General features: G+C 39.0%; 1 protein-coding gene across 1 annotated transcript in view; it reads left to right on the top strand.

The window, feature by feature from the left end:
* HHAT (hedgehog acyltransferase) overlaps positions 1 to 21,908 on the top strand; it is a 157,428-nt gene that overhangs the window by 18,560 nt on the left and 116,960 nt on the right. The window contains exons 7-8 of the mRNA XM_075708084.1: positions 2,416 to 2,566; positions 19,568 to 19,603. Coding sequence (XP_075564199.1) covers positions 2,416 to 2,566; positions 19,568 to 19,603 — 187 coding nt within the window. The remainder of the gene's footprint in view (positions 1 to 2,415; positions 2,567 to 19,567; positions 19,604 to 21,908) is intronic.

Here is a 21,908-nt window from a genome sequence, read left to right as displayed (position 1 = left end):
GTGTACTTCTGGCTGCTTTGTGCTATAATGGAGCAAATGCAAAGCAGCTGGAATGTCTCAGGTATGCAAGAAGGTTTAAAGCCTGTGCCTGTTGCCAATCCAGCCCAGCTGTTGTGTGGCTGTGAATCTTGCCCTTAGTTTTCCATGTGTGGCCAGAACTCTTCACAGCTGGGATGAGGTGAAGAATGAGAACTTAATCTGCATATTTTGATAGGGACCTTCACATTGCTGGTACTGTGAGTATTAGAATTGCCATATGCAGAGTAGCTAGTGTATGCCAGGTAATGACTGGTGATGTGATGTCTACATTTATTTAAGATACCAGTGCTATTGAGCTGTCTGCTAGTTAACAGTAATGACAACTTAGGTGTATGCTATTAGAGATGGTAAAAATGCTTTTCTTTTTTTTTTTTTTCTTGAAACCTGTGTATTATAACTTCGTATCTGAGAACTCTGAATCTTTCATCATTTTATTTAAAATAAGATGTATTGATTTTCAGGTCTCAAGAGAGTGGGTAGTCTGTGTCTCTAAATCTCTTTCCATCATGCACAGCCAGAGGATTTTGAGTTTTACCAGTGCACAGACAGCTGTGATCTTCATAATTGGTTTGTGTGGGTGTCAGCATTCAGCTCTCCAATGATATTTGTCAGAAAAGAAATGAGAAACTGAATGAGATGGGAATTAAAGCAGAAAGTTGGCTGTATAGATGATTTAGCAGTAATCTAATGTGTAGCTAATTGGCTAGTATCCAAATTGTGCTTCTGATTGTTTGTTTTCCTCTGGGGAAGAATGTTATTGAATACTAGATGACTGCTTCCCTGAAGGAAAATATCATAAGCTTCATGTCTAGGTATTTTGTTCTAACATCAATTTTTATCTTATATGGCACAACTGTTTCTTGTATCATGCATGTGGATCATGATATTAAAACTAAAAATGTTGGATTGTAGCAGCAAAATGCTGTCCATGTGCAGGCCAGCAGGAGGCTTGCAATTTACATTATTAGTGCCAGAATTTCACCCTAGGGTGTTATATATATGATGAATTTTTAATGTTTAACTTTTGGTTGTCATCCATAGTATTCTCATTAGTCAGCAGAATGCAAAAGGGATGTTTTGAAAAAAAAAAAAAGAAAAAGCATTTTATTTAGATGTTCACGGACTTGTACTGCTGGAGTCAGATTGAAAACTTTGTCTCCAAGGAAAGTCTGCTGGTAGGTTTTAAAATTACATTAAATATCTAAAGTATTCCAGTCAAATCACAAGTTGGTTATTATCAGTGAGGGAAAGCAAAACACTGGAAAGGAAGGAGATGTAACAATTGCATTTCATATTTTTTTTTTTTTTTTTATTCTTCAAATTATAGTAATTTTACTTTCCCTCCTTTGGGATTAGATTTTACTTATGTCAACTGTCAGTCAGATGCAAAAGTTCACCAAAGTCAGTGGAACTTTTGAGTGTGAACTCTTACCAGTTTCTACAAAGCTGTTGGCCTCTGCTTTTTACTGAATTTTTTCTTATGATTATTGGTCAAATACCATTTTATTCAGCAGAAAACTTTTAGAATATTAATATGAATCATCTTGTTTTATTTAGACTGTGTTCTAAGATTGTTACTCACATGAGTAGTAACTGAGAATCGCCAGTATGATTTTTTTTTTTTCATCTCACACCTGTGCAAGATGCTGCATTATGTGCCATACCCTGGGGTTAAGCTGGGAGGAAACAACTGCCGAAATTTCTCCTTTGGAAATCAGGTAGCTAAAGCACCTTAAGGAGGCCTCTGTCCTGTGGGTTTAAAAACTGAAATATGCCTTAGGCATGATGCCAAGTGGTGTTCCAGTCTATGGCAAGTCTATGCCTTGGCTGCAGCAGGAGGGATCTTGTAGGGGGTGTTTTGGGGGACAGAAATAATTTGACAGTACAGGGATGTTTGTGGAGCTGTCAGGATAGGCTGCAAAGATAACCATTTTTTATACCTATTCTGGAGGAACAAGTGAAGAGTGGTTGGTTGGCTTTTTTTTGCAAACATAAAATTTATTGTCCCTGTGGTAGATGTTCATTGCTTATATCAGTATGTTCTGATTTTTAGCTCAACATAAGTCACTGTTTGTTTTTCATAGCAGTCAATACCCACGGCCCAAAGATTTTCGAAAGTGGAACTACAGGTGCTTACTTATGCCTTCATATTGGAATGATGGTACTATTTTGTGTGTGTGCCTAAAGTCACAATTGCATGTCCTTGTGTCCTATACCTGTTGCAAAGGTAGGTATTATATATCCCATCAACCAATGATGCTTGCCTTTTCTTTGAATAATGGCTGTTTGGGAGTAATCAGTATTAACAGGTTTTAAAAGTATTTCAGGACTTGTTTAAGGTATGATTTTTTTTTTAATTCGTATTTTTTCTTTCAGGTGGCCTGGCTTTAGCTCAAGTACTATTTTTTTACGTGAAATACCTCGTTCTGTATGGTGTTCCTGCCCTCCTCCTTCAAATGGATGGACTCAAACCTCCAGCTCTGCCTTGCTGTGTGAGCCTGATGCACAGTTTCACTAAAATGTGGAGGTTAGCCATTATTGCTTTTCAGACAGTTTTACTCATGTATGACAGTCAGTGTATAAGATGCATGTGTATGTTCATGGTTACATATGTGTTTGATTTCATGTCCTTGTCTTCCTTCTTTCATCTCCGTGATTGATTTTTAGCACTTTCTAAATGAACTTCAATTTGATGGTTACTTCTTTCACACTGCAGAGGGTAGAGGCAAGCATCCCTTTCAGCATTTCCATCCTCTTGAGTATTAGAATTAGACTCAGCCTACTTAGCTTCACTACCATAGAAATTATTTTTTCTAGAGACCTATTAAATGGTTTACTCTTCAGTCTTGGTCTACACCCCACATTTCAGCTAGATATTCTTCCAGAAAAGGAAAAGAAATGCTTGGTGAATCGCCCTATGAGGAAAGCTGTAGTTATAACACCTTAATATGTAGAATCATGCAGTAGAGAAAGACTTTGACACATTAGACTATGAAAAATGGTAATCGTTTATAATGTAGGATGAATTTCTGGATCCCCTTTGCTTTAGAGAGTTTCAGCAGAATATTTCACAAAAGAAGTATCATGGTTGCTTTAAATTGGTGTTCACTGAAGTATTTTCCCTGAAAACTGTCTCCCAGGTGGATTCTGCTTGCTGTTTAGTCTGTGTGTAATAGTGGATTCACTTGCCTTCTCTCCCTTGTTTCCCTCTGCACTATCTCTAGTTCCTCCAGTCTCTGGGGCGCTGTGCCCCAGACTTCTAGAAACATTGCCTAAAATGATTTAGACTTGCCAGCTTCTTAGTGCAGAGACTTCTCTTGTGTTTAGTGCAGAGCCTAGCACAATGGTGCTTACCCTGTTTCATCTCCGACTGCTTTGTGGTATGAATAAAACTTTTTCATTTTAGTCATAAAAACGGTGGGCCTGCTATTATCAGAGCTTTACTGGATGAGATTTTAATTTTGTTTTTGGCTTGAGGCTAGTTGTAACAAGGCGGCTTTATAGTTTAAAATAGTTGGTAACTGTAGGTATGTAGAACTGCTAAAATTATTTGAGCTACTAGCAAATGCCTTGGTTTAAATTCTCTTTCAGAGTTTGAACTGAACTTATGACCTACAGAGTTAATATAGAAATCTGTGGTTTTTACCAGGCACTCTCCTGAGAGCAGCATCTCTTGGCCTGCTGGCCCTTGCAAGCAGAGTTGCAAACAGCAACATTTTTTTTTAATTCCTCTCCCAGTTATTATTCCAGGGAATCAGTGTATTGCTCTGGAGGTGCTAAATGAAACTGAACTTCAGCACAAATACTGACACTGCTGTGTTGGGTGGTTGTAACAGACCATGAAAAGGTACTCTGTGCCTGTAAAGATGTGTGGTGTATCACAGTAAAAACATTGGGTATTCTTTAAAATATTCATAACACTTATATGAAAATGGAAACTAGTATCTAAGCAGAAAGTTTAATTATTTTTTACAGAAGGAAAAAATGTCAACTGCTGATATTTACTGTATGCCCAAGTATTTCATTCATATATGTATCAAACATTCACTACCAGAAATAATAAAGTTATCTCATAGATGGGATTTGTTTGTTTGCTTTGAAATATGAAAAAAATCAGTTCATGTGCAGCTGACTTGATTTCTTTTCCTCAAAGCTGCCATGTGGATAGCAGAATTTTCTATGGCTGCTAGTGAATTACAGGTCATTCTCAATTATCTAAGAAATCTCATGTAGCTTGCCCTCTGAATCCCTGAATTATGATGGCCCTTATGCCTTTACAGTTAAACTCTTCAATCACTACTACCCAGAGGCTTTTCAGCCTTTTTATGTGTTTTGGTATATTATATAGGAATGTCAGTGTTAGAAGTGGGAATAGCCTTTGTTTCTAAACTGTATGACTGAACAGGACAGCAAGTGTGGAAATAATGGGTTTAGCATAAAAGCTAGCATGAAATGGTGAAAGTAAATAGCTTGTGTTGTGGAGCCTTATGAACAGTGACACTGTTTCCTTAAGTGCTAAATACTTTTTTGTAGTTTGTGAATACATGGACTTCTAAATGAATGTTCCTAACAACTTTATCAGAGTGGGTCAAATTTAAATGTTAATAACACTGTGCCTAGTTTTAAGCTGGTAGAGTGAGGACATTTGTACCAGACTCTCTTTTCATAAAATGGTAGCCTGGTAAAGCTTATTAAAGGCTCCTGGGGTCAGGCTGGGAAATGAAGTGGGGTGGAATGAGCCAGATGACATGGAGTGCACCACTGTTACCTGTTGGCTGGCATCAGGGAGGCTGCTTGGAAAAAAGTGCTTGTGTATGCTTGACCCTTCTTGCTGGTGTCTACTTTGGGGTACTCACAGAAACAGGATATTATGCTAGCTAGGCTTTTGGAAGACCCACTATTGCTGTTTTTATGTCTGAAAGCTATTAGTAGCACAGGTTTTGGAGGAGAGAAGGTAGCCTGAAGAGAAAGACAACATGAAGGTCACAATGTAAGGAATGCAAATATGCTACTAAGGAGTCTTTCACCACCTGGTGTCCTCTGAGCATAACACAAAGCTTTTGATCTGATACATCCAGACCAGTGTCACTTATAATCAGTACATGCTAGCATAATTCACTATGTGATACAGCAAGCGGAAGAGCTTTCAGTCAGGAACATAGGAAGGACACCACACTGTGTCTAAAATTTCTGTAGAGTTGAAAAGCAAAGCAGAAATTAAACAACAAATCAGGTACTCTGCTTCCCTATTTATGGGACTAAACAATAAACCAAATTGTGTCCATTCAAACTTAAAAATAAAAGGCTTTAATTAAAAAGGAGTTATCAACTTTATAGTAGATTCTGCCTAATTTGCATTTTATTCAATCAAGACAATATCTTGAGTCAAAAAATTAGCAATGTTGTTTACTGTCTCAAGACAAATACAGGTGTGGAATGTGTTACTGTGGTTTCATTTTTACCAGGATATCATTATCTTGCTAAATATGCAGCTGCATAGCTAACAAATGCATGATAAATTTATTACTATTCAAAAGCTTGATTATAGCTGTGAAAAGGAGTTTCTGAGCTCCTGATTTCCAGATAGGGCAGCAGTTCAGTGACACACCAACTTAGTTTTCAATGTCTGCTTTATCTTAAGTCATGAGGAATTAAAACTTGGTTTATGTTACGAAGGTTAAAAGCAAGGTAAGAGTTGTGTGAGAGCAACCAGTGTTGCTGGAAACTTGTAAGTGCTTTTAAAGAATTGGTCAAAGCTGATGTGTGCTCTACAGCTGCTCAGGCGGAGGGGCAAATTCTGTAGTGCAACTGGAAAAAGTTGTGTTACTGCTGAATCTTGCAAATTAGTTCAATATGGAAAAATATCCTAGTGGAGGAGTAAAGGTGTGGAAACTACAGAAACAATAGATCGCACATAACTAAATCCTGTATCAATTTTGACATATTGGTAAATGACTCTGCCAGAGTATTCCATAAAGAAACTTGTCAGTTTGTAAATTAGGACAACATTTAGCACAGATGGTGTTCATGGGGAAAAAAAGTCATGATCGCGTTTTTGTTTCCATACTATGTTACTGAGTGTGGCGAGTACTTTTCTGTAAAGATTGGACACATTGATCAGATGTATTTTGACATGCTGTGGGAACAGCATGGCACAAGAAGCCAGTTATCTCTGGTCATAGACTGATACGAAATGTGCAGAAGCACGACTCCTTCTTCTCTGAATTTCCGCCATAAAATTTGCACATTCCCCAGTATCTTATCCCAAAATAATTTGGAGACAAGTGTGTTGGGGACAAATTGTGCTAAAGCTTTATGCATGTTTAATATAAGCTAGCCTCAGCAAGGGTAGAGGTTCTTCAGGAAGGCAGTAAGAAGCAGTATTTGAAAGGTAGGTTTCACAGGAAACAGAATTTTATCCAGAATAAAGAAAAGAGAGTTGAAGAAATGCTGCCAGATTAGAATAATGCAATGATGGAGAAAGATCTGGCCATTTTCAACTACTATAATGTAAGTTCTAGATTCCACCTTATATTTAACACCCTGATTCTTGACCAGATAGGAGTCTGACATAAGTCAACCCCCCCATTTTCTTGCATGCTAATGGGTGGAATAGGAGGGTTGTATTTTGCATGTAGACACACATACACACTTTTGTATAAACACATGAAGTTTATACCCCAGATGTTTTGGTGACATCCAAAAATGGTGTCTGGGTTATGATTTGAAAGAAATTGCAGTTCTGTCTGGTTTACCTGCCTCATTATTGCAAAAGCATTGCTTGCCTTACATGAGAAAAGTGGTCTGTATGCAAGGTCTTGGTGAATTGCTCCAGATTATGGATTAGAATTTTGCTGTAGGCTAGTCATATTCTCGGCTATAACTCTGCTATAGAAAATGGATCTATAAATGAAAGTAAAATCTTCATCTGCATCTGTTTCTTCCTCATTTTGTCTACCTTCACTGTTGCTCTTAAAACCTTCCCTGCTCTGGAGACAGTTCCTTGTGTATGTCTATCGGAAAGGACCGTACAGGGTGTTTTCCCTTTCTTTCGGATTCTTTTCTGGGAAAAGACAAGTCTGATACTGATGTTATGTGTGAATGTGAGCACAAGAGATCACTGTGACCACATGCAGTAATTTTGGAATGATGAAGAGCAAGCAAAAACTTACTATCTCTTATTTCTGGCTTAAACACTTGATAATATTTACACCTAATTGCCTATGCTTAGTTTGTGGTGAGGACTGGAACAGATTTTTAAACAAGGAAAATGGAATTTCTGACCTGCAGGGGGAAAAAAGTAATTAAAGTCCATTTTCACCTGTGCTTCTCATGGTGTCAGCCCAGTTTATCATGTACTTCCCCTTCTTTGGGCTTCTGATTTTTGTATTGGAATAAATCCTTTTGGGAGTTAACTTAAACATATCACGACGAGTAGGCTGCTGAAAGGCTTTATGTTATATAAGATATCACTAAGGAAACTTAAGATCAGAAATGGTGTTTCTGTCAATGCTTGATTTGGGAAGCTTGCCTCCTTAATTCCCAAGTAGCCAATGTCTGGCTCAAGTTAACACAAACGTAGCTGTCTAGCTGTAACTGCTACAGCCATGTGTAGCCAGGATGACATCCCTGTCTCTGGGCTGAGAAAAAGGTGCCTTTACAAGTTTAGGGGCTTGTACTCTTAACAAACTCCTGTGGAAGGCTCTTGCTTTCCGTTTGAATATTGCAGTGCTTGTTTGTGGGTTTCTGGCTAAGTTGAAGGATTGTCTGAAACTTGAGATAGCAGATTTTCTCCCTAAATTTCTCCTTCCTATGAGTTTAGTTCTCTGATTATACGCTAGTAATAACAGCAAATTGCTGTCATGCAACCTGTCATTTGGAGGTAATGACAGGGGAAAAAGGAAGGGTGCTAAATGATGGTTGTAAACTCCTTCCCATGGCAGGTATCCTCAGGAGTCGGTTAAGTTACCAATCCTTGAAAAATTTGCATGAGGGAAGGAGAGGCAGGCAGTGAAAAGGGAACTCCACATCTCCATGGCAGTGTGAAAAAGGAATTCGGTGCACATCACCCAGAGCCTGGTAGAAATTTGAATGGCATAGCCAGATCAGTGGCTCAGACCTGCTGCCCACATTGCTGTGGAAGGGGTTGCGGCAACAGCTGCTTCCCAAAGGCACAAGAGGACCTTTACTGGGGTTCTGTGCTTGGGGAGAGGATGCTGTCTGGGGATCAGAGCAGGGATGCTGGGCCAAGGCTACTTGTGCTATGAACAGAAAATCTCATTTTTAGTGCAATAAATGGCCTAGCAGGCAGCTTCAAGCAGACCAGGTATTTTGAGGTGATTTGTTTTGTATCTATCCTATAGTTCTAGACAGCTATGTTTTTGAAAGCTGTCCATGCCTCTAGTGGGACTTACCCAGCAGCTGTGACTGAGAGACAAGAAAAGGAAGGACAGGCTTATGTGTGTTTCCCTTTCCTCTGGAGATTGAGTGTAACTTCTGTCACTTCCAGCCTTTGATATTTTCAAAGAAAAAGTTGTCCAGTGTGTTTTAGTCTATCAGGTAAAACAATAATGATTTTTAATGATCTAGCTTCTCACTGGTTTTAACCTTAAAAAAGTTAATGCTGCAGCATTTCTACTTAAAAATCAAAAGGCATCTCTTCCCCACACTATATTTTTAGAGATGATCTCTTAAATATGAAAACAGATTATTTAAAAGGGTATTTGAATTAAACAGAATTACACCCACAGTGTTGAAATGGCCTAGTGCTCATGAATAAGGGGCAATTGTATTGAAATCTTAAGAATAGAAGAAATCAATATTGCCAAAGTGTGTAGAAGTCCAAATATATCAATGCCCATGAGCCATGTTAAGCATTCTTTTACAAACTTCTAACACCCTGAAGTCATAAGATCTAGTTCTGTGTGCCCTGTCTGGACAAGTACACTGAATCGGATCTCAAATCAGTAGTGAAACTAACATGCATAAGATCAGTTTTGTCATGGAAAGCTTGTGTTTGCATGTATTTGTGGATGATGTACCTTTAAAAGCTTAAAGAATATTAGTTTTCATTCTTGAGAAGCTTTTTATGTGGTCTTTGAAGATGCTAGGTGAGAGTATCAGAAAAGAAAAGGCTCTTTTTTTCCTTCTGTTGGTACGTAAGGACTAGGGGTGAATGTAAGGCAGGTCTCGCTGTATGTCCTTGCTGCCTTCCAGCCCCTACGGTACTTCTAAGCAGTATGCTCCTGTGTGAAATACACAGCTACTGTGTGGAGTAACAGCTGGAGTCAGGGTGGTCTTTTGAAGAGACCCCTCCTTACAAAGGCTATGGAGTTATACGTAACCTTTATATGTTACACCTGCCTGCCAGTATTGGAATATTTAAGCTGCTTGCCCAAGAGTTGGGCATTTAATTGCAGAATTAGTGCACATTTTTTAGTGGTGCAATAACTTGTTTCTGAGTTGAAAAATAACACTCTTCCTGATTTACTTACTTGTATTTTTCATTAACTGTTGTGATGCTTAAAGCTGAGTATTGATCAGTGACACATTGTTTTTAGCTAACATGTCACCTTAATATATGAAAGATGCTTTAGTTCTGGACTGGTTATTCATTCTCTCACTGATGGAGACAAAATATTTAACTGCTTTTGACATCAGCCAAGTCAGTGCATGCTACAGTTCTTATCTACTGTACAGCTCAATTTGCTGGTTATATTAAAACTTAAAAAGGCTGCTTAAATCTCTTCAGTAGAGGGGGAAAAAAAAAAAACCCTATTATTTGTCTCTCTGTAGTGTAAAATGAGGCAATAATGAAGCACCCTAAATCTTCTTGGGTCTAAATTGCATAATTACTGGAAATTTATATACGTAGTGACTGCTTTGTTACTGTAATTTGAAATCGCTGGGCTTTTAACAAACAAGCTAAGCCCACCTACTGCTGATCACCCATGAAGCCCATTCTTCACAGTATTTGACATGAGCTCTGCATAGATACAAACTATTACTCCTGCTCACATTCGGCAAACAGCACTCTGCCTGCTCACAACCACTGTAGAAAATGAGTAATGGCTGTTAATAAACTTCACTGTTCTGTTTGCAGTAAGGATAGGGATCTCATAGTAATTGAACAATCACGCTGCATTGCAAGAGTCTTACTCGAGGAAAACTGAAGGGGAGCTTGCCACTAATGGGCATTAGGTTTCATCCACTCTCCGTGAGCTACCACAGGCTTTTGAAGAATTAGGGAAGGTATAAAATTAAAGTAATATTTCTTCTGAGGGGTTCTAGGAGAGATTAAGAGAACACAAATGAGATTTGCTCTTTTTAAGAAAGTGTCTGCTGAACTGTATCACCAAGATCCAATGTGACCGATAGATGAGAAACAGAACTCATTTCTTGTCTTAAAGCCTCCTAAGTAGGCAGACCTGTGTGTAGTCTTACATTAACACTGGCAATGACTGATGCCTGCTTAAAGTTCTCCTTGTCTCTTTGGCCAGGAGATTGCAGGGGTGGGGGATAGTTGCTGCCTAGAATCATTAAGACTTTCCTCAGGCTTTCTGATATAATACAAGTTTTGTGTTTAAATTGAAATGAAACAACAAAACGTATTAGGTCATGGATCCAATTTGCAGGCTGGAGGCCACTTAGCAGTTTGAAGTCTCTTTATGTGGACCACAAAAGAACTTTCTTCTTGTGCTATCTTATGGTAGATTGTTTTTTGCTATGCAGGTCTCCAGCATGAGCTCCCTGCTAATAACTGAAACCCCACAGACGAAGCTTTGGGACTTAGTGATATTTTCTGCTCAGAGATGAAGGTGTTTCTAACAAAACGTATACCAAAGTTGGACTGTATCCTGCATCCTGCATTATACAGGCTGTCCAGAGTTAGTCCAGGTATTTTTGCTTCTGTTGAAATCAGCGAGGGTTTTGCTGCTGATTTTGACTGGATCGGATTTTATTGTGGATTTCCACCATTCTCACAGGTACGAGAAGCCCTAGCTTCAACCTGTGATGCGATGCAGGAAATACTTTGCAAGTAAAATGTTTCTGGTTTGCTGTGTTCAACCTTGAAGTAATCACATATTTACGAAGTACTCTTTTTGTGAAGTAAGGTGAATGTTTACACATTGGCTGTGTTGGTGCTGAAGAGCTCTACAGCACTGAGCAGGAACTCTGGATGGAGGCATCTGGCACAGGCTGAATGCAGTGGCAGCTTTGCTTATTCTAATAATGGAGGAAACAAAAAGGCAACTTGGTATTGTTGAATCATTCCAGCAAGAAACAGAACAGAAATTCAAAGTGTTTTATCTAAGCATGAAGTGTTAAAATTCCAGTATGTCCTTAAGCAAGTGTCAGAGAATATGATAAAGATATCTTCATGTATATACAAGTCCTGCTTATTATTACTGTAACAAGAAATTGCTTGTCAAAGACATGATATAAAATCATTTGACAGTCTTCATATTTTTTCTTTCAAATAACATAGATTTTTCACTTTTACTCGTAGCTGCATTTTTACATTGAGACAAAAGAAAGCAGCTATTACTAGTTTGCTGCATTGCAGATGGTTAAAACTTAAAATAAAAGCTCGCAAACAAAAGATGGTCCATTGAAGCTTGAGATCTAGGCTTAAGCAGGTTCTTAAGATCTTGAATTTAAAAGAACATTGAATTCACATAAACAGGAATTTTCTCATTGGGTTGAGCCAGGGTTTGTTTCATTGTATGTTGCATGGCAAGAACTGAGATGTTTTGGTTTTGCATAGGAAATTATAGGATTTGCTATTCTTTATATTGAAGGAATGCCAAAAGAGTTCCATATATGTGTTTGTTCGTGATTCCAATACCATATCAGTGGGCAGACTGTAAAAATGTGTATGTGGGTGGAATTCACCAAGTGTCTTGCACTAATTGAAAGGCTGAAGTGAAAAATGAGAGGTCCGAGAACATACTTGTATGTGGCAAAAGAGTCCCCAGAAAATGTTGCAATGTGACTTTTCAAGGCTTAGTGTCCAAAAGTATATTCCATAGTTTGGGTAATAGATAAATCCAGATCATATTGGATTGGATCTCATTTTTCATCATGCATCTTTGTTTTAAAAACTAACAATGCTAAACGGTCTGGGCTTTTAGATGAATATTTTCAGTTTGCTTCCTATATTTGTTTCTACTGTAAAACATCTTCTGTGACAATTTTTTTTCTTCTACTTAAGTTGTGCGTCTGCTTTCTAAATACTCTATCCTAGCATGGTGGCAGTTACATTATTTAGGAAGAAGTATGCTGATTGTCACTGAAGAGACAAGCTTTGCTATGAAAGTGTAGGTTTCAAGTAAACTTGAAGAAAACAATATGTCTGAATCCATGCAAGCTATAGACAGGCAAAAGTGTCTTTTTAAAAATATGGATGGCTTTTCCAGATTGTTACTTAATAATGATGATGAATCAATTGGTAGCAGTCACTACTTGAAAAATACTTTACTTGGTAGGCATACCCCCTCTAGGGGATTTGCTTTAACAAAGTTCTGTAGTTCATTAAGACATTAAATAATAGCCCTTACAAAAACCTGCATATAGACTTTGCTGTCTGCTTTCCCTGTAGTAATCTTATTCGTCAGACAAGACTCTAAAACATGTTTCAGATTTACGTTGCACACTTGCAGTTATTTGTAATTTTGAAGCTTTCGTCTTTGACGGATTGCCAGCTGGGGAGGTTGCCATAGGCAGCATTGGAAGAAAGATGAGCAGAAATAGGAGGATCCAGAAGAGTAGTTTAGAACTGCTAAATGGTGGGGCATCTGTCAGGGGAATTCTCTTATGTACAGCAGTCTTTTGGCCCCGATGTAAGACATTGCATGAGAAAGAGGGACAATGAAGCAACTTAAGAGCATTGTGTCAGCAAAAGCAGTTGTCATTCAATGACCTCTCAGTCTCCAGTGCAAAATGTTCTGGTGTGGGAGAGACTCTTAGCATCTCCTGGCAAAATGCCAGATTTATTTGCAAAGATGGCTATTGAAGTGCTGGTCTTGCAAGCACTGTTCTATGGTTGAAGAGGACAGGCTACTCTAAGGGTATGTGAATGAGTTAGACTTTCTAATGCCAAGTTTAGCCACATTTGTAAAAGGAAGGGCCAAGGACCGTTGTTGAAACATTGCAGCAACTACAGTGCTTCTTTTAAGAGATGGTGAGTACCCACAGGGTACAGAGTACTGAAGCTATAATAAATAATCCACTTGTTGGATTTCATCACCACCATAAATGGCAACTACTCTGACTTGAGATTTAAGTGCAATTATTATACTGTTTGTTCCAGCGAAATGTGGGGTAGTGCTGCTGCTTGAACTCCTTTCCTGCTTATAGAAATTACACCATTCCCTTCTGCGTTCAAAAGTGTTCATGTTCCAGCAGCAATATGACTGTTTTTTAAGGTGTCTGGAATATTTCTGTCTACAGTGCAATTGTCTCTGGGCATACAGTATCACGTTTACCTGTCTCCATCTACAATACTCTTTTTGAATGCTTTACAAATGGCAAACTGTCTACCTAGATCTACTCCCCTGAAGGTAGGGCCCAAAGTTAGAATCATGCCACTATCTGCTTTTCTGAGTGGTGATGTACTGTCTGCTTGCAGTGGGCATCTTTGCTGAAGTGCATGGTTAGCCAAATGCTTCCCAGATTATGCTACATATAACACGATTTGTTGTGCTTTGTTTCCAGGAATAGTGTGCAGCCCAGCAGCCCTGGGGAGGAACTGATAGAAAACAAAGCTGTGCTGGTTTCTCTTCAGCACGTGGTTTAAAGATATGGATATACAAAATCAGGGTTTGGCAATGCAAATTATTGCAGTTAGTTTTGTAAAAAAATGGTTCTAGTAATGAGCTTAACTTTACATTGATTCATATGATCCTGACACGTGCTTGGCACTTATGGGGTTTTTTATGCTGTAAATTATTGGGAATGAGGTCTCAGAATCAAACCTTGTTGCTAGATGGGGGTCCTTTAGCCATCATACTGGAATTGTGAATTGTAGTCCCTAACGCAGCTAATAATATTGGTTTTCATCTAGGTAGTTGTGATGTCAGGTCCTTAAATAACAAGGCTGGTGTAACTTGAATTTTGAAGTTGTATACTAAAGGCTCACACAAATCCTCTGTTGAGGAACCAGAGTTTAGACTTCAGTTAAAGGAAGGCAGAGCTTTGTAGAAAGTGGGACCGTAAACAGTCCGTTGGATAACATGAGCTTATAAAAAGTACTGACCAGGGTGGGTGTTTGGATGGTGACGCTCAGGGAACAAGAGTCTGTCACTGCATGTCAATCTGTTTCTCCACTGGGAGCCACCCTGTCTGCTGACCTGTGCTGAGCTCGGGGCATGTGGCCAGGAAAGCGGGAACCAGCTCCTAGGAGAAGTTCCTGACCAGTTTCTGATCCTGATTTAGGTCCATATGCGCAAGCCTGCAACAGGCAGATAAGTTGAAGAACCATGCACTACAGCACTCTTAAGTGGCAAGTGGCAGGCACAGGACTTCAAAATAAGGTCCAACTATAAGGAAATGGGACAGATGGAAACCTCAGAGCGAGTACCTGTGATGCAAGGGGGAAACAGATGACTGGCTTCTCTGATACCCTAATTGCAGCATGAACAGAAACTTGTCACAGTTTTGCTCATTTGGCTTTCAGAGAGAGAGATATGCCTTTTTGCATCCTGGGGACAAAAAGAGGATTTTTGTACTTTTTTTCTGGGAATCATCAGGTGTGTGCTGTTGCTACTGACTGTGGTTCATATGGGCATGTTTCTGCCTTTTCATATCTTTTCTATACAAGAGGACTTTTGCAGATGACACCAAGCTGAGTGGTGTGGTTGACACACCAGGAGGACGAGATGTCATCCAGAGGGACCTGGACAAGCTGGAGAGGTGGGCCTCTGTGAACCTCATGAGGTTCAACAAGGCCAAGTGCAAGGTCCTGCACCTGGGATGGGGCAACCCCCAATATCAATACAGGCTGGGGGATGAAGAGATTGAGAGCAGCCCTGCGGAGAAGGACTTGGGGGTACTGGTGGGTGAAAAGCTGGACATGAGCCGGCAATGTGCGCTTGCAGCCCAGAAAACCAACCTTATCCTGGGCTGCATCAAAAGAAGCATGGCCAGCAGGTTGAGGGAGGTGATTCTGCCCCTCTACTCTGCTCTGGTGAGACCCCACCTGGAGTACTGCATCCAGCTCTGGAGCCCTCAGCACAGGAAGGACATGGACCTGTTGGAGCATGTCCAGAGCAGGGCCACCAAAATGATCTGAGGGCTGGAGCACCTCTCCTACAAGAACAGGCTGAGGGAGTTGGGGTTGTTCAGCCTGGAGAGGAGAAGGCTGCGAGGAGACCTTATTGCGACCTTCCAGTACTTAAAGGGGGCCTACAGGAAAGATGGGGACAATCTTTTTAGCAAGGCCTGTTGTGACAGGACAAGGAATAATGGATTTAAACTAAAGAAGAATAGATTTAGACTAGACATAAGAAAGAAATCTTTTACAATGAGGGTGGTGAAGCACTGGAACAGGTTGCCCAGAGAGGTGGTGGAGGCCCCATCCCTGGCAACATTCAAGGTGAGGTTGGACGGGGCTCTGAGCATCCCGATCTGGTTAAAGCTGTCCCTGCTCACTGCAGGGGGGTTGGGCTAGATGGCCTCTAAAGGTCCCTCCCAACCCAAAGCATTCTATGATTCTATGACTTTTTTTTCCCCCCACCCTCCCATCAGCTTTGTGCAGAATGCAAATTTGGAGGCAGCTTGTTGCATTATGCATTTAGCTTTGAAAACAGAAACTGTGTGTCTGTGAAATAATTTTGAAATTTACGTTGAGGAGAGAGATGTGTGCTTGCAGGCAGATATTTCAAAAATTCTATTTTGGAAAAGGTCCTTGTTGGTTTAGTATGTGTATATTGTTGGTCACTGATTTCAAGTTGATGTACTGGGAAAAGATGAATTTGATTAGGAGGGATTATATGTATAATCATTTGTTGAAATGTATCAGAAACTAGAGCTTCTGTGCTTAACAAAAGCATTAAAGTTGCATACAGAACTGTGATTCAAAACTGCCCTTCAGAGGAACAGAACTGGAGACATTTTTGTAAAGAAAATAGCTATCAAATTGTCTGCAATGAGTAATGTGATTATGAAATGCAGGTTAAATATATCTCCCCTTTATTGTTCCACTGACTAGTCAAGATTTTGCCCTCTTCAAAGACTACCATTACCATTTTGATAAACTAGATTTTGCCCATTATTTCTTGAAAAATTAAAATACTATATTGCTATTGACATTTGAGCAGTATAGAGAATTTAACTGGCAAATAATTTTTTATAGAATCATAGAATTTACTTGTACATAGAATATGTACATATTCTATGTATCATAGAATTTACTTGTACATTTACTTGTATTGCTATGGATATTCTTTCTCTCGTTATTTTAGATCTTAATTAAAACCTTTATTTCAGAAAATTGTGCTCATTACAGGATTTCAAAAAACATTTGTGAAACTTTTATGTGAGACATCCTAAATTGCAAGGTCTACTAGACAGATCCTCTGTTTTGCAGAGAAGCTCAGGATTGAACAAGCTGTATGAAGTTGATTATAAATCATGTTGCAATATCAAGTACATATGAGTGTACTTTATAGGCAGTAGATAATCATGTCCATGAGCATATGGCAGGTGTAATTCTAAGTTAATTGTGGGGGTCACCCTGTCATGCCTGATAGGTAGATTCCTGTGATGTTGAAGGGATCGCTATGAAATTTTTACTACAAATGTAGTGTGATTACTTATTTTCTTTTTTCATTTAATGAAGTTGCTTATTCCACCACCAAGTTGCAGCCTGAACACTGCTATACAAACCCACTTTGCCCATTGTTAACTGTTCCATCCAAGAATGGAGGGATTTTCCATTGCTACTTCACTTGCAGACTTAAACGCAGTATGTATTTAAATGTGAACAAGCAGAACAGTTAAAAGTGTCTGTCGTAGTGTTTTGTCAAAACCAGCCTCCTATAATCCTAGCTTTTCAGTAGTTTTGCCCTGCACAGTGTCTCTATTCATTATCCTAGGTGCTTAAAAGTGTATGTGCCCAATATCCATAGCCTTAAGTAATGCAACTACTTCTCCCATTTAGAGTTTGAAATTGTTCAGCCTTGTTCTTGCTTTTGGAATTAATTGATGATACCTGTCCTGAGGTCTCTTTAAGGTCTACATGCACACTCTGATGCTACTGCATATTCTCATAATTGTGTTGGTGATAATGTAGTTACATCTTTAAATGACTGCTTACACTGTAGACAATTCAGGATCTTAGGTAGTCAGTTGAAATGTATCAGTACAGCATCAAACTGAGGAATAATGGGGCCTGTCTGTCTATGCTGAGTTATACCTAGTGAGGCTCTGATCTTTTTTCCTCCTTTTCATTTATTCTAATAAATTGGTTCTATGCATGTTCATTTTTAATACTCACTGAATATTTTGTGGAAATGTTTTAATAGCTAAAGCCCATATGAAATAAAGTTATCCTTTTTTAGTAGCAAGTACATTATGTTTTGGGAAGAGTGAAAAATGAGAGAAAATGTGGCATGGAAGTCCACAGCAAACTGTCTTGTTTTCCCTCCCTATCAGAACCCACTCTGCCTCAGCTTTGTCTACCCCAACCTCCTTCAGCTCTGATCATCTCAAGTTAGCAGGACCATTCAGTTCCCATGCTCGTTGTAGGCCAGGTCCTTTGGCTTTTGGTTCAGTGTCAGTTGGTTCAGGTGATATTTTTATGCTCCACATCCCTGTCCACAAGCAGCTCAGTTGTTGTGTCCTTTCAGAGATGACAGCAAATTCGGTCATTGCCATCAGAGAATAGCTGGGAGAACTTGAAAAGATGAGCTTGGCTGAAGATGTGTAAGATGGCTGTTCAGCATACAGCTGTTCCCTGGAACGGTACAGGTTTCCTCTTCTCCCCATCCTAGTAGAAACATACTGAAGTGCTTGGTCCTAGGAAGAAAAGGTTTTCACAGCTATAAATACAGACTGTGGGCAGCTCTGATACAGCAGACTGTCTGTACAACACAGGATATTTTAGTGAAGAGGGGGAGCCAAACTACAGTGTGTGTCTAGGCAGGAGGAATGCAGAAAGATAACTGGATACATTTCATCCAGTATGATTACACAGTAATGTAACAATAATGTAAAATGGGGAATGATTTTAGGAAAGAAATGTGAAAACATAGGTTTAATGATGACCACGTGCATGTTCCTGGAAGAATATTTCTTCTGTTGCGAGGCAGCTTTTAAGTGAGAAATTCATTCCCTTCCTCTTCACCCTGCTGAACCAGTGGACTTTCCCTCCCTGTTAACTTCTAGAATTTCTACAGCTCATTATCTGTCTGCTGTTATCAGGATGCCTTTAACTGTCTGACTTTTGTCGTTTCAGGTAGAAGGCAGCACACTGCAAGCAGTACTGTTAAATTAAAACCATGTTGTACTCCAATGACCAATTAGGTTTTTTGGAACAGGATGCTCAAGAGCTTAGTATATGCCAAAATGTTTTCTGTGTACAGAATATAAGATCATTTCAGATCAAGTCCAGCACTGGAAATAAGATATTTGCATTTTCCAGTTGTGTGTTATGCACTTAGTTAATCTGGGATTATATTGATGGTCCCATAAAACCAGCACATACTTCAGATATTAGGTAACTGTCTCAAATCAGCAGGTACATTCCTGTAGTGTCAAGGATTTGCTAGTACGTTGTTCATGAGCTTGATTCTCCTGAGCTGGCTGATGAGGGATGGAGGAAGCAGACAAGGGAAAGAAACACTGGCACTCACTGCCAATGTGTGTGTTAGTGCTGAAGTTTTCAGGCGTGGTTCTTGTAATTTAGTGTGATCTAACTTATTGTCAAAAGTCCTCAAAGTTTGGATGGTTTGGTTTTTTTTCCCTCACCAGATCTGAGCGGAACACACTTGCAAGGCCCACTTCTCAGTATATTCTGTGTATCTGAAGGTGGTTCTTTGATTATTCTGTATCATGGAGAGAATTCATAGCAATCCCTTGCATTTTAGTGCAGTACAGAGCAGAAAAGGGAAAAGAAAGGATTCCACAGTAGTTTTGCACAGAGGCTCTACCTGCTTATGACAGGAAACGTGCAGACTCACTGGTCATCAGGACGCTTAAAAAACTATTTTCAGTAACAGAAAATACACAATTTATGCTTTATGTGGGTTGTACTACTCTGAATGTTACTGCTTCATTTAAGAAATACTGAAACAAGGGATTTGCGAGCTTTTTAACATGCATCTAAATCTTTCCATATGATGGTCATCTTAAATTTCACATGTCATTACAGAAAGGAAATTGTATATTACACTTTCGCTTCTGTTTTATCAATTCCAGTAATTTTATATTTATCTTTGGTATTGATTGTTTTAAAATAGTGTTTGTACAATACTGCACAGAGAGTATTTTTTTAATAATTAATATGGTGAACCTTTTTTTCTTACAGAAGTTTTGATGTTGGGCTACATCGCTTTCTGGTCAGGTAAGCTAATACTGATTTTTTGAATTACAATTCCATATTAAAAAGCATTTCTGCTGTTGTAAAAACAAACAAACAAAAACACCACACTTCTGTTGATGGTCATGTGAACTCAATACTACTTGATATTTTCTATGGCAAGATCCTCTTTTGTCTTCCATTTATATATTAGTTTGAGAAACTTTAACTACTTGGTTTGGATATCTACCCAATGTCACTCTCTAAGGAACATCTTCAGGTGTCCTTCAGGAAAACCTTGACTCAGGAAATTTCAGTGGCAGTGTTCCCCTCATTCCTGAGGAAATCTTAATTTTTCTTGTACTGAAGAAAAACTTTTTAAAGTTTTTTTTTTTTTTTTTTTTTCCACTGGTAACTCAAGTACCATCATACCTTCTAATAAGGGCTTCAATTTTATAGAAGATTGTGACTGTGGAGGGGACTTCTATTTTCTCAATAGAAAACTTGATTGATTTGATGCATGGGATGCACTATGTTCTGAAGATGAATAAGAAAAATGGAATAATTGTTGTGTGTTTTGTTTGCTGACATTTAGAGGAATGCAGTGATTAAAGCAGGGCACTTCAAAAAGAAAAGGGAGGTTAATGCATTTGAATGCTACACTGAGGAACTGGTTTTGTTGTTTGGAGTTCTTTTGTGTGAGCAAAGTCACAGGTGTTCACTAAGAATGTGTTTGCATTCATTTTTGATAACATACCTATGACTATCTACTGATCTTTACAAAGAAGTGCGATGCATACCATGAAAGATGAGGTTGACTATGGTATTCAGGCCCTTAGAGAATTCATTCTATCAGTTATTTCATCCCACTAAAATGTTCCAGTATCCATCTGTGAAGAACTTTACCTTGGAAGAATGAGCCCAGTGTGTGAGCCAGAGCATGCTGTTTGGGTCCTACCATAAGGATCTCAGGGGATGTTAGGCTTCCCTTGATTTGGCCTTGCTACCAAAATCATCATTTTAGGCTACTTTGTCATATGTCCTGGATAAAGACTGTTAAGCCTTTACGCTCCTGAGTCCTTGTAGCCTTAATGCAGAGGGTTTCGGCACTGATTCACAGACTCGCAGAGCTCTAGCAGGTTGATCGCTTCTGATTGCTTTTTGCTCCTCTGGTCTCTCACTTGAAGCATGTATTTTCTTGATGATTTCAGAACCCTGCTAATAGCTCTAGACTGTAGCTAGTAAAAGAAGCATACAGCTCCAGACAGAATGATAAATGCGTAGAAGCATTTCTCTGCCTTAGGCTCAACATCACTTGTAAGTTCTTTTCACTTTGTCTTCTGCAGTATCTAAAATACCCCTTTCAGATTCAGCTTCTCTAGATTATCAGTACCATGGCTAAATCCAGGAAAAAAATGGTAATTCTCTGTCCAAGGTCTGGGTGCCAATCTGACAGTAATACAAAAGGTATATCTTAAGGGAAGAATACTGGGTAGTATCATATTGAACATCATGCTTTTGTGGTTTAAACTAAATAGAAAAACCATGAAAGACAGGAGATCACACAAAGCCTGTATCACAGGTTTGTTTTAAGGTTGCACAGGCAAACCCCCATCCTGATATCTCATAACCTTTGAGCAGTAGGCTTTGTAACATTAGGATTATTTTATGTGTTCCTCTGCGTGTAACATGACAGCTTTTAGAAGACAGCTCTCTTGACTAAAGCCATAGTGTCAGCATTGCTGAAGATACATGTATTTCAGTGTGTAGATATAGTTTTTACACTACTGAATGTATTTAAGTTTTGGTATCAGTTCTACAAAATTAGTCGCATCTATATTTTGACCAGCAGATCGATTTTTTTTTTTTTTTTTTTAAAAAAAAAGATCATAAGAAATTGAAATCATCATATTAAGAAATGGTTTAAAGATACACTACAAGGGAATATGGTGCACAAGGTCTTCTGGGAACGTGGACAACTACTTAACATGGTAGGCATTGATGTACGAAGTTTGAGCCCCTAGTAATGCTTCTGCCACAAAATATGCTTTGACTTGCTTCATACAAAGAATGTGATATTATTCTCTTATACTGTGTTGCTTTACATCCTGTGGAGATGCAGTATTGGAGTTGTACGCTCATGCAATCCCTGGACTGCAAATGGCCATTGAATTTGAATGAGCTGAATGTCATCTTTGACTAATGTGTCATTTTTTCAAAGCCAGCTGTGGGTTCTATGCAGTGTGGTGTTCTAACCTTAGACAGCTTTAATACTTCATTCTCAGTCTGTCACCGATGCCTGTTAACAACTTGGGGAGCCATCAGATGCTTTCTCTGTAACTACTGCTAA

Source organism: Pelecanus crispus, chromosome 3 (genome assembly GCF_030463565.1).
Source record: "Pelecanus crispus isolate bPelCri1 chromosome 3, bPelCri1.pri, whole genome shotgun sequence".
Lineage (NCBI taxonomy): Eukaryota > Metazoa > Chordata > Aves > Pelecaniformes > Pelecanidae > Pelecanus > Pelecanus crispus.
Note: the sequence above shows the minus strand (reverse complement) of the source record. Positions and strands in the feature narration are given on the sequence as shown.